This window comes from Podarcis melisellensis, assembly GCF_964234715.1.
Source record: "Podarcis melisellensis genome assembly, chromosome: 8".
Taxonomy (NCBI): Eukaryota; Metazoa; Chordata; class Lepidosauria; order Squamata; family Lacertidae; genus Podarcis; species Podarcis melisellensis.
In genome coordinates, this window is record NC_138540.1 from 81,157,339 (window position 1) to 81,169,952 (window position 12,614).

General features: G+C 46.6%; 1 protein-coding gene across 2 annotated transcripts; it reads left to right on the forward strand.

The window, feature by feature from the left end:
* Window positions 1–574: 574 nt before the first annotated feature.
* Window positions 575–9,341, forward strand: LOC309376141 (uncharacterized protein; the record flags this gene model as incomplete). 2 transcript variants are annotated; one of them, XM_081922352.1, is made up of 7 exons in its annotated part: window positions 575–787; window positions 2,257–2,625; window positions 3,418–3,556; window positions 4,563–4,610; window positions 5,693–5,725; window positions 6,852–6,896; window positions 9,120–9,341. In XM_081922352.1, exons 1-7 carry the CDS (start codon window positions 676–678, stop codon window positions 9,121–9,123), a joined length of 750 nt encoding a protein of 249 aa, XP_081778478.1. In that variant the 5' UTR covers window positions 575–675. The 2 variants fall into 2 exon arrangements, with proteins under 2 accessions (XP_081778478.1, XP_081778479.1); XM_081922353.1 differs by lacking the exon at window positions 9,120–9,341 and having other exon boundaries at window positions 6,852–6,900.
* Between the last annotated feature and the right edge of the window lie 3,273 nt (window positions 9,342–12,614).

A 12,614-nucleotide genomic window follows, 5' to 3' on the forward strand; every position in this document is an offset into this window, starting at 1 on the left:
TAAATAAATGGGATTTACAACATTAAGAAAAGCGAAGAAATTTGATTATAACTGGAATATTGTGTGTTAATAATGATATTGGAAAACTGTTACATTCGGACACAAGGAAATTCAGAAGGGAGGGATTTGAGGAAGTCAATTAATATGTTTATAAGATTGGATTTTTAAATAACTAAGATTGCTTTTGTGGTCTATGTGTTGGTTGTTATCTATTATAGATGTATCTTTTATCTTTTTCTTCTTTTTTGTTATAATTGTATAAAATTTAATAAAAATTATTGGGGGGGGGAGGAATCTCCTTGTCGCTGACCAAAACCAACTGCCCCCACCTCCAAAAGGGCAAAAAGTTCTGGCTTGGTGTAGAAATGTATAGCCTGCCTTTCAGAAGAACCTCTCCAGACAGGACCACTCTACCCCAGTCACACACTGCTCCCTGTGGCTCAGTCCTCTGCTTTGTGACCTCTTCCGGTTACCAGGGAGCTTCACACTGCTGCAGGGTGGGAAGGTGTGGTGGAGGGAGAAGAGGGGAGCTATGGATGAAGCACCCTGGGCCTAGGAGGACAGCCTAGGGTGGGTGGGGAGTGGGTGGGCTCAGCTGGGGGTCCCAGCCGCTGGCGGCAAGGAGCATAGGAGGAATCTAGGCAACCAGCTGGGCACAAAGGCCGTCCTTCCAGGATGTCCAAGCCCCTCCCATCTCCAAGAGGGGCGGGAACATCATGCGGACAGTGCCCAAAAGGTGGTGCCTCCTGTGGCCATGGGAGATCCTGGGCCCTGGTGCTTCTAGCAGGTGAGATTTATTTGGGACTCCGTGGGGAGGCACTTAGATCCAAAAATTGCCCTTTCGGGGTGATGTAACTCTTTGGCTGTCTTGATACAAGCCATGCCCCACCCAACCTCAAAATCCTGACATCATGGTGCAACAATACAACTGTTCTTTGAAATATGTAAAGAGGATATAATGTCCCCCTTTGTTGTTGTTGAGTCGTTTAGTCGTGTCGGACTCTTCGTGACCCCCTGGACCAGAGCACGCCAGGCACTCCTGTCTTCCACTGCCTCCCACAGTTTGGTCAAACTCATGCTGGTAGCTTTAAGAACACTGTCCAACCATCTTGTCCTCTGTTGTCCCCTTCTCCTTGTGCCCTCCATCTTTCCCAACATCAGGGTCTTTTCCAGGGAGTCTTCTCTTCTCGTGAGGTGGCTAAAGTATTGGAGCCTCAGCTTCAGGATCTGTCCTTCCAGTGAGCACTCAGGGCTGATTTCCTTCAGAATGGATGCGTTTGATCCTCTTGCAGTCCATGGGACTCTCAAGAGTCTCCTCCAGCACCAGAATTCAAAAGCATCAATTCTTTGGCCATCAGCCTTCTTTATGGCCCAGCTCTCACTTCCACACATCACCACTGGAAAACCATAGTTTTAACTATATGGACCTTTGTTGGCAAGGTGATGTCTCTGACATGTTCCCCTTACTAACCCCTTTTCCCAGGGGTGCAACTTTGTCAGACCTTCCTCATAGGTGGAACGGGACCTGAGGATCATCTAGTCCAACCCCACCTGATTCTTGTTCTTCCCCTGGTGTTTACCTTTCCCTCCTCCTCCTCATTACACCCTGCACTTTGGTGGAAAAGTGCTCCCAGTACAGCCTCTGTAGTCCCTCCCCTTAAATGTTACAATCCAAAATACATGGCATGAAAGGAAAGGCCATTGGGAGGGTGGAGGAAAAGAACAAACTCCGGTGCTGATCCTGAGTTAAATGCTTGGTTAGCTCCCAACCAACCATTTTCTCGGAAATGACTGTACCATAGCCAATGCTGACCATATTGGTGCCGGGAGTGGGGGAGTCAGGGAACGTCCTTCTCAAACCCACCAAAGAAGGGGCTACAGTCTCATCAGACCCCCCATGGGAGGCATGTTCTCGATGATACAACCCCTTGTAGAGCAGATGGACCTGCCATTGTGGGCTAGTCATAGCAGACATGGGGGCTTTGCCATAAAATATTTGAGGGGGCTTCCCCCCAAAAAACTGATGGGTACTGCCATTCAAAAGCTTTGTGTGTGCTGCGCCATAAGATTGACTATGTGGGGCAGGACTTACCGTATTTTTCCGTCTATAACATGCCCCGTGTATAACACAACCCCTATTTTTTGGGACTCCAATTTAAGAAAACGGGGGGAGATTGCCCAGAGGGTATTTTTTTGCAGTTATAACGATATAATTGTCAAGTGTAGCCTGTCTCTTCTCTGGCCCTTCACCTCTAGGTCATATCTTGAGTTCATGTTTCCTGTTGACGCAAGCTGTTCAGAACATTAGCATTGATGTCAGCGTGGACCCAGAATTCCCCCTGGTAGGACAGGATGTCACCTTTGTCCCCAAAGGGCTTATGATAGACGTCATCTCCTGCCTGTGGACAAAAGGGGAAAAGGATGAATCTTTCCCCATCTTCCTCTATCACCCACCCCCAAAAGCTGCATTCTACCCTAAAGCAGCCTATGACGGACGCCAGACGCCAAGCTTCGATTGCTCCATGCACATCCGGAATGTAACATTCGACGACATTGGTCTCTACGAAATATTCAAGACTAGAAAGATTGCCAACGAAGTGGGTGAGGCCTTCTTACTGGTCACAGGTAAGGACTGGGAACCGGGGGAGGAAATCTGACTCAGCTCACATTTATGATAAAATAAAGGTAAAGGGACCCCTGACCATTAGGTCCAGTCGTGACCGACTCGGGTTGTGGCACTCATCTCACTTTATTGGCTGAGGGAGCCGGCGTACAGCTTCCAGGTCATGTGGCCAGCATGACTAAGCCGCTTCTGGCAAACCAGAGCAGCACACAGAAATGCTGTTTACCTTCCCACTGGACTGGTACCTATTTATCTACTTGCACTTTGACGTGCTTTCGAACTGCTAGGTTGGCAGGAGCAGGGACCGAGCAACGGGAGCTCACCCCGTCGCGGGGATTCGAACCGCCGACCTTCTGATTGGCAAGTCCTAGGCTCTGTGTTTAACCTGGAAGGTGGAGTGGGCTTGTTTTCTCCTGCTCCGGAGGGTAGGACTTGAACCAAGAGCTTCAAGTTACAAGAAAGAAGATTCCGACTAAACATCAGGGAGAGCTTCCTGGCAGTAAGAGCTGTTTGACAATGGAATGGTCTCCCACTGGAGGTTGTGGGCTCTCCTCCCTTGGAGGTTTTTAAGCAAAGGTTGGATGTCCACCTGCCATGGATGCTTCAGCTGATATTTCTGCATTGCAGGGGGTTGGACTGGATAACCCTTGGTGGTCCCTCCCAACTCTACGATTCCATGCAAACTTAACCTGATTCTCACTTGCCAAAGCAAAGTAGCTTTGACAATTTGGAGCAAGGAGTTTGTGATCCTTCCTTTTCCTCATTCTCACGGTTGCCTTTGCTTGTCTCCACAGAAGAAAAGACTCCAGAGCTGAGAAAGCCTAGAAGTCTAACTTCTGGAGCTATTGCAGGGCTCGCTTTTGGTTGTATTGTGGGCGCGATTCTTTTGGGGATTATGCTGATAACTCTCCTGACTATGTTAACTTCTACAAGGTGATGCTTTCTCCTCCCCCTCCCCCTCCTTCTCTTCCCTTCCCTTCTCTTCTCCTCTCCTTCTCTTTCTCCTTCTCTCCTCCTGCTCCTCTCCTTCTCCTCTCCTCCTCCTCCTCCTCCTCCTCCTTCTCCTTCTCCTTCTCCTCTCCTTCTCTTTCTCCTCCTCTTCCTTCTCCTCTCCTTCTCCTCTCCTCCTCCTTCCCCTCCTCCTCCTCCTCCTCCTTCTCCTTCTCCTTCTCCTCCTCTCCTTCTCCTTCTCCTCCTCCTCCTCCTCCTCCTCCTCCTCCTCTCCTTCTCCTCTCCTTCTCCTTCTCCTTCTCCTCCTCCTTCTCCTCCTCCTCCTCCTTCTCCTCTCCTCCTCCTCCTCCTCCTTTAAAAATAAACAAATCACAAACTGATATGGAAATATGGGGGGGTGAGAAACTGGGAGAAAGCCCAATTGCTCATGCGCTTGCATTCTCATGGGTTGTCTCCACATGAGAAACCACCAGCTTTCTGGCTTTCAAAGAGGTTTAGAGAAATTCATGAAGGTTATCTATGGCTACCAGCCATCATGGCTCTCCTCTGCCTTCATGGTCAGAGGCAGCAATGATTCTGAATACCAGTTTCCAGAAACCACAGGAGGGGAAAGTTGCTCTTGTGCTCGGATCCTGCTCATGGGTTTCCCACAGGCATCTAGGTGTGAGAACAGGATGCTGGACTCATCCAGCAGTCTCCTTGGATGTTCCTATGTCCTGAAGATGTATCTCATCAACCCACCAATGTCGAATAGACCCTGGGGAGGGGAGTTGAATGACAACGGTAGCATCTCACACCAAAACATTGAATGAGGTGTCCCCAGAAGGCTAAATTAAGCACCAGAGAGACTCAGTGAGCAGCAGAAAACAGAACCCCAGTCAAATAAGGGACATGGAAGTTTTCTAAAGAAGCAACCATCTTTGACACAATGGTGAGGTGCCAAACTTCTCCCTCCTAAACTCTTTGATCCTTTTTCCTGTTTCTTAAGCGATGACTCGGACCCGACCGTGGTAACCATCATGCCTTCTACAGCACGGTAAGTACAGGATGGAGCCTGAAATCTCTCCTTTTGGAGAAAACCAGATTTTCTTTCCAAAACCTGCAAACTACATAAGATGTCTTCTAAAAGTTAAGAACGACAAAACTTTTAGAAGACATCTGAAGGCAGCCCTGTATGAGGATGTTTTTTTAAATGTTTGATGCTTTACAGTGGTACCTCAGGTTACATACGCTTCAGGTTACATACGCTTCAGGTTAAAGACTCCGCTAACCCAGAAATAGTGCTTCAGGTTAAGAACTTTGCTTCAGGATAAGAACAGAAATCGGGCTCCAGCACACGGCAGCAGTGGGAGGCCCCATTAGCTAAAGTGGTGCTTCAGGTTAAGAACAGTTTCAGGTTAAGTACGGACCTCCGGAACGAATTAAGTACTTAACCTGAGGTACCACTGTATTATGTTTTATATATTCTGATAGCTGCCCAGAATGGCTGGGGAAACCCAGCTAGATCGGCAGGGTATCAATAATAAAATGATGGTGCTGATGATTAAACAACATCTGGCCAGGAGGCAGGGGGGAGGGCAGACTTCTGGCATTCCATTTCCACCTTTGGGCATAAAGTGGTTTCGGATGGGGGGGTCCAGTTATTCAAATGGAAACAGATGTTGCACAAAAATTGTATTGTTATTGGGGGAGGGATGTTCCCTCAGCCATAATATGACCCTGAAATTGCAGGTATGCAGAGCAGAAAACTGAACATAACTTCAACAGTCAGTTGTGGTCTTCCTCACTGTGATTTATATCATTCATTGCCCTTAACCCTAAGGTCCCAGGGCAGGTTAGAACATGAAAACATTTAAAATGGTTTAAAACAACTTACAGTTATAGAAATCAGATAGGTCCTAAAAATATACACTGTTTGAAGATTTTATTTTATTTTAAAACCATTGCACATACAATTCCTCCCATATGTTCAAAATGCCCTTCAACAGTTTAAAACTGTTGCAAAACTTTTCCATGGATGTCAAAGAAGGGAAGCTGGTGCTTGTGGGAGGTAGCTGAGAGCTGCCAGAAATAAACTTCTCACACATGAATTATTTGCTGTTTTTCCTCTTTCCTCAGCTCTATGGGAGGCAATAGACCTTCTCACGCAAGGTAAGTCACAGGCCTTCAGGATACAACCCAGATACTGTTTTTGGAAGAAGATACTCTTTTTGGAAGCTGGGCTGGTCTCAGAGCTCCGGGACTCCATGTCCACCTTTGGGGGTTAAATGAGGGTCCAATGATTCAGTGAATGCAAATTGAGGGGACTTGTGAAGGGTCCCTCAGCCAGAGAACGAACCTGGACTCTCCAGTTTTCCTATGGGAAAGGATTCTGTTCTCGTTTAAAAGTGAGCTTGTCTAATGTGAACTGAAGCATAGTTATCCTTCAAAATCCACATTTCCCTAAACGTCGCCATGCAGTTCTCCAGGCAAAAATATATGTTCAGAAATGCATATACTAAAATGTGCATATAAATGCATGTTCGAGAAAGCAACCCTCCCAAAAATGATTGGTTTATTTTATTGGGGGGGGGGATGTTGATTAGACAAGGTAAAAGGTAAAGGTAAAGGTACCCCTGCCCATACGGGCCAGTCGTGTCCGACTCTAGGGTTGTGCGCCCATCTCACTTAAGAGGCCGGGGGCCAGCGCTGTCCGAAGACACTTCCGGGTCACGTGGCCAGCGTGACAAAGCTGCTCTGGTGAGCCAGCACCAGCACAGCACACAGAAACGCAGTTTACCTTCCCGCTATAAAGCGGTACCTATTTATCTACTTGCACTTAGGGGTGCTTTCGAACTGCTAGGTGGGCAGGAGCTGGGACCGAAAGACGGGAGCTCACCCCGCCGCGGGGATTCAAACCACCGACAATACAATTGGCAAGTCCTAGGCACTGAGGTTTTACCCACAGCGCCACCCGTGTCCCCCGTTAATTAGACAAAACTATGCACAAAAATGAGTTCATGATGAGAAATTCACACTCAAATGCTGCGACACCAGGCAGGTGCCTTTCACTGTCCCCTAAGCCTAAGGCATGTACTCTTTACCTGCTAAAAGCATTTTTGTTTTGGCAAGCCTATCCAGATGTGTAGGATGCTAGCATGTCCTTTAATCAGGTTCTTAGCTGTATTCTGGGGGGCGGCATTGCGGAGAGGAGCTGGAAAAGTGGGGAGATGCTGGCCCTTTGTTGGGAACCCTGTGAGTCCCAAGCCCACCTCTGAGATGCTGTTTGTTTCCTTAGGATGGAGAATCAGCTGATATTAAGCAGCCACAATGTCCGACCTGGGTAAGTACCGGTGGGAGGAAAATAAGATTCGTGGGGCTCACATGTGGGTAATTAAAAAGAGAATTGGAAAATAGTGCCATCCTTCCCCCCCCCTCCAGTTTCAGACCCCAACCTGGCCTGTCTCATGGTTCTGATTCCTCCTTCTTCCTGAGCTCTTACCTATGGCTTGTCCCTTGGTTCTCTCTCAAGCCCCATCTGCAGTGGTGTGGTGGTCCAGGGTCAGGGTGGGGTCAAAGACCCGCTACTATTTCTGCATCAGGGTCCCAGCAGGATCTCTGTCTCCAACATCCAGGAGCTGCCCAATCAGCATGAAAGGGGAGTGCTTTAAGCCACTGAGAAGGAGCCTTCTTTGTGCTGATTGGAGCCGATCGGAGTGAAAGGGGGGCGAGTCAGCCATTGAGGATTGGCTCCTAGGGTCATTCTGGAGAAGGTGCATGGGAGGAACCCCAAGGAGGAGTTGTTCTGTGTGCTCTGAAGCTAAGCATTTAAGAACTCTGGAAACCCAAAGTGCTTCCATTTCAAGAGAATGCCATGAAAGTTCTGTTACTGTCAGATTTCGGGGAATCAGATCCCTTCCCCCAGTGGCAGTAAATAAGTAGATCAAACAAAAGGTGTGTTCTTACTAGATAAGTTCTTTAATGATCACAGTGAGAGACAAAGGAATGCATATCCCTCTAAAAAACGGCATTGCTCCCAGTAAAGGTTTACCCCCTCCATCCCTATTAATTTACATCACTCTTACTTCTGGTAATCTGGGCTTGTTGTCATTGCACTTTCTGTTCTAACACTTCCCAAGCCCTTCTAGTCTTAGGCGAAGGGTGTGTGTGTGTCAGAAATGCTGTCCAAGGACCCTGAATCCGCCAGCTGTCTCTCTCTTGCCGTTTCCTCTTCTAGCTGTTCCTTACCTAGTATTTCCCAGCTTTTCCACTCTGGACTATGCCCTTCTTCAAACCACTGTTCTAAATCAATGCTCTACTCCTGCCCTTGGAAAGTTTCACAAAAAGTACCTCCTAACTACAGTCCCTGACAGTTATGTAGAATGGAACTTCACGGAAAACACAAGTAACTGGGAAACAAGATATTGAAGCAGAAATGAGTAGATCTAGCAGAAAGACAAAACAAGGAGATCTCCACTGGTCATTGCAATTCATCCCTAACTATTATTATTGCATCACTTTAAGATTATGGTATAATCTTAGAGAAGGTTGTACAGTGGTACCTCGGGTTACATACGCTTCAGGTTACAGACTCCGCTAACCCAGAAATAATACCTCGGGTTAAGAACTTTGCTTCAGGATGGGAACAGAATTCATGTTCTGGCAGCGCGGCGGCAGCAGGAGGCCCCATTAGCTAAAGTGGTGCTTCAGGTTAAGAACAGTTTCAGGTTAAGAATGGACCTCCAGAACGAATTAAGTACTTAACCCGAGGCACCACTGTATAAGCTTAGAAGGGACGTGGACTTGGGACTTTTCCACCTCATTCTGCCCCATGTTGTCTGAAACATGGAGATTGTCAGGGATGTGGCTGAATTGAATGCCTGGGAAGAGCCTGACTCTGGAGATGGAATGTTAGTACAGAGGGAGCCAAAGTCCGACTCTGGAGGCGAGGGGATGCAATCACAGACAGAGCAGGAGTGGGTTAGTTTGGGCCCCCTTCATCAAGAGTTCCCAGGCTCAGATAGAGCTGCAGACTTGGAAAGCTCGCAGGCTAAGGGAGGGGAGGAGATAGATGGCATTGAGGGGGTTGCTAAGCAAACAGGAGGAAGACAGCATTCAGAGCACTCTTCGTTTGGGGAGGGGAGGCCACCCACCTTCTCCCTGAACCAGAAGAACTGAAAGGGTGAAAATGCAACGGAAGTACAAGAGAGGAAGGACTGGACTTTGGCGCCCTTTGTGCTGCGAAAGGGGAGGAGACTCAGAGTGACCAACTCATAGCGAAGAACGGCAGGCTCAGAGCCGCTCTCTGGGTGTTAATTGTAAATAAATGTGCCATAAAACTGCCAGAGACTCAGTAATTCTTATTGGAGCTTGCTTGCCTGCCTGAGATCATTACAGAGATCAAAGCTCCTAGATTCCATTTCTATGTCCAGCTTGGCTCAGACTCGCATTGTGGAATGGGATTAGACCTGTAGCCTTCAAAGTCCTCAAAGAGGAAACTGGTGGGGGATGTGGCGGCTTCCACTTCTGGTTTCCTTCCTCTGATTCTAGGCTGGTTTTCTTCCAGGTGAAAGCAGAGATCGTTCTAGTCCAGAATTTAGTCAGCATTCAAGTCTTGGACGGCATCAGCCAAGCCCGTGGACCCCCAACCACCACCACTCCAGAAGAGGAGACCATATCCTTGGAAATCATGACGAAATAATCAACACCCTAAACACCAACGCCCACCCAAGCCTTCAGGGGCAGAAAGACAACATGGCCCCTGATGAAATAAAAGCCTCCAGAACCCGCTTCTGTCGGCATTGTAATCTGTCAGATGGGAATGGTGGTTGCTCGTGAGTAACCAGTCAGGACTCCGACCTGTCTTTTACAGGTTTTATTTTGGTGCAAAACTATTTACAGTGCAGTACCACAAGTTCATGTCTGCCTCAATCGCTAGCAGAATCCGGGAGTGGTCGTTTCCAGGTCCTCCCCCAACATAGTAGTTTAGTCACCCCCAGCTTTTCCTTCCTTCTTTGTGTTTGACACATCTGCGCAAGGTGGGTGACGGAAGAGATGCGCTTCCCTCCTGGCCGGCTTGACCAGGAGCGGTGCTGAGGCTCCCAGCAGCACCCTCCGGTCCTTTCCCATCTTCCCCACTGGAGGTGTGGCTTTCCCCACCACAGGAAGAGGAACTGCTTCACAAGATTTTCAGAGGTTCCCTGTAACCCAACTGCCCCTCAGCTTCCCTTCCCTGTTCCGATGGCAGTCCCCTGACATAATCCTTTGCCCGGGATTAGGTTGGGATGGCTGTATACTCCATTAACTTCCACGGTATTACATAATGTATATATTAAAATTGATAATATCATGGTGAATCGCCTTGAATTAAGGATAGGCACTTGGACGGGAATAGATTTAGCCTTCCATTTAATTTTCATTTTGAAAGATGCCTTTGTTTTGCTTATTTCCATGGACCTTGTTTTCAATTGACTTTTGTTTCATTTCAGTTTTGCCTCGCCTCCATTTTTGCACTGATTTCTGGGGGGGGGGGGGGAGAGACCATCTGCTGCTTATAACTTTGTTGTTTTCCATGGCATGAGTGCTACACGGCATGTCTACTATAATTGGCATTTATCCAATCTTTCTGCCCAATTGCACACAGGTTGGATAAATGGGTCCTTTTGATTGTTGGAGACGTCTTGTGGGGGTATTTGCAGGCTCCTGTACACAGCAGAAGGATGAGCAGTATGTGCCACATACTTTACTTTACTTTATTTATACTTCAATGCTGAGAGAATACAAACATGCATCTTGCCCCTGCGAGAGCAGAGAAGCAACTCCTCTCCTCGGAAACAAAGAACACTGAGAGAACAGAGAAAAACAGGAAACCAGTGTACGTCACATCCAGTCTCCCATTCCCGTGGGAAATCCAACAGTACTCTGCCTGTGGAATGCAAAACATTGTCCCGTGACAAGCACTTCGCTGCACAGTGAAGAAAGCAGAAACCAACAGCCAGCACGGTGCTCTTCAGGTGTTGTTAGACTACAGTTCCCATCACCCTTGACCATTGGCCATGGTAGCAGGGGCTGATGGGAGTTGGAGTCTTACAACACCTGCAGGGTGCCATGTTGGTTCCCTCTAAGGCATGTGTACAACTGCCTAAGATGCCACCGAATTGTTGGAAGGCAAAGTTAAATTGCTCACAAAGATCTATAATTTGTTGTTAGAATGGTATACAAAAGATGAAGAGACCAAAAAAGTTATTATAAAATGGGCTATTGACTTTGGGTATAATATTGAGTTTGAAGATTGGTCAAAATTGTGGAATCAAGGTTTAAAATTTACCGCATGTATGTCCTTAAAAGAGAACGTAATGAAAATGATGTATAGGTGGTATTTGACACTGGTGAAATTGGCCAAAATGTACAGGATGAGAAACAAATTGTGCTGGAAATGCAAAGAGAAAAATGGAGATTTTTATCATATGTAGTGGACTTGCAATAAAGTAAAAGCATTTTGCGAATTGCTCTACGATGAGTTAAAAAAAGATGTTTAGATATACTTTCCCAAAAGACCAGAAGCATTTTTGCTGGGATTGATGGGAGAAGAAATTTCAAAGGTAGACCAAAAATTATTTATGTACGCCACGACGGCAGCAAGAACTTTATTAGCCAAAAGATGGAAATTGCAGGCGTTACCAACGATTGAGGAGTGGCAGACAAAGATGAGGGACAATACAGAACTAGCCAAGCTGACCGGTAGAATCCAGAACCAAGATGACCAAAAATTTCGGAGAGACTGGAGTAAATTTATTTGGTATATGACTAATTATTGTAAAAATGTGAAAACACTAGCAGGATTGGAATAAATCTGGTGATGATAAACTTTAAAATTTTCTAGAACAATTGAGATAGAACTGATTTTAAAGGTATAAAGGTCGGAAATTGATGTTTTAAAGTGTGATACAAAGACTGGAAAACAAAAAAACCAGCTGAAGGGATGGAGGGAAGTCATAAGCTCAGCAGAGCAAAGATTATATTTGTTTGTTACTGTTAAATTGTGGATTAACATATCAGAAGACATAGCGATTCTTCAAACAGCTCTTGTTTATTCACAGGCCAGAACAGAACTGAACTGAACGGTTCAGCCAGCCTGCTTATATAGAGCTCCACTACAACACAACAGTAACCACTTTCTGTAACTATCCAATCCCTGAACGTCACTTTCTATCCCTTATTTGCATATGTGGACCTGAGTGAAAACTATCTACAGTATTCCCCTGCTGACCCAGGGTGAGAACTTCAGTACATAACAGTTATTATAATGTTGGATATGTAGCACGCACGCAACAACAAAATGCTTCCTGCAGTCCCAGGAGTTCCAAGCTAGCTGAGAGGCGTGCGCTGCTCTGTAAAAGAAAACAGTTGTTAGACACACACATGCATACAAGGCTAGAAGGACAATATTGTGGAGCTGGCACAGCAGCCCCAAACCCACATTGTCAGGGGGGCACTTACCTCACCAGCAGAGGTCCTGGAACCTGGAAAGGAACCTGGAAGGAAAACAAGTGAGCCACAGGCCTGCCAAGATGGGGGCAGGGCGATGGCTTCCCTGGAACAAAGGTGGGTGGCTCACCTGTCGCAAACCCCGCCCACCCAAGGGAGGGGGTGAGCAGATATTGTTTGTTATTATAATGTTGGATATGTTGTGTTTTCATAGAGGGAAGAACTAATAAAAATTATATTAAAGAAAAAAGATGCCACATCTGCTAAACTGGATGAAAGGAGACTTGATTGTCAGAGACTTCAGGAGAACGTTGAACTCCTTTAAATTTTATTTCTTAACTCTCCTTTGTGGAAAGACGGTACATTTTCTCAGAGTGATCCAAGTCTGGATGTCCCTATTATCATTGGAGAAATGTTGGAAGGTATGGAGTTATCCAGCCCTCAAGCCGTCTGAAGGCAATCCTGTATAGAGAACTTTATTTTTTAAAAAAAGTTTAATGTTTTTATATATGTTGGAAGCTGCCCAGAGCGGCTGGGGCAACCCAGTAAGATGTGTGGAGTGTAAATGGTAAAA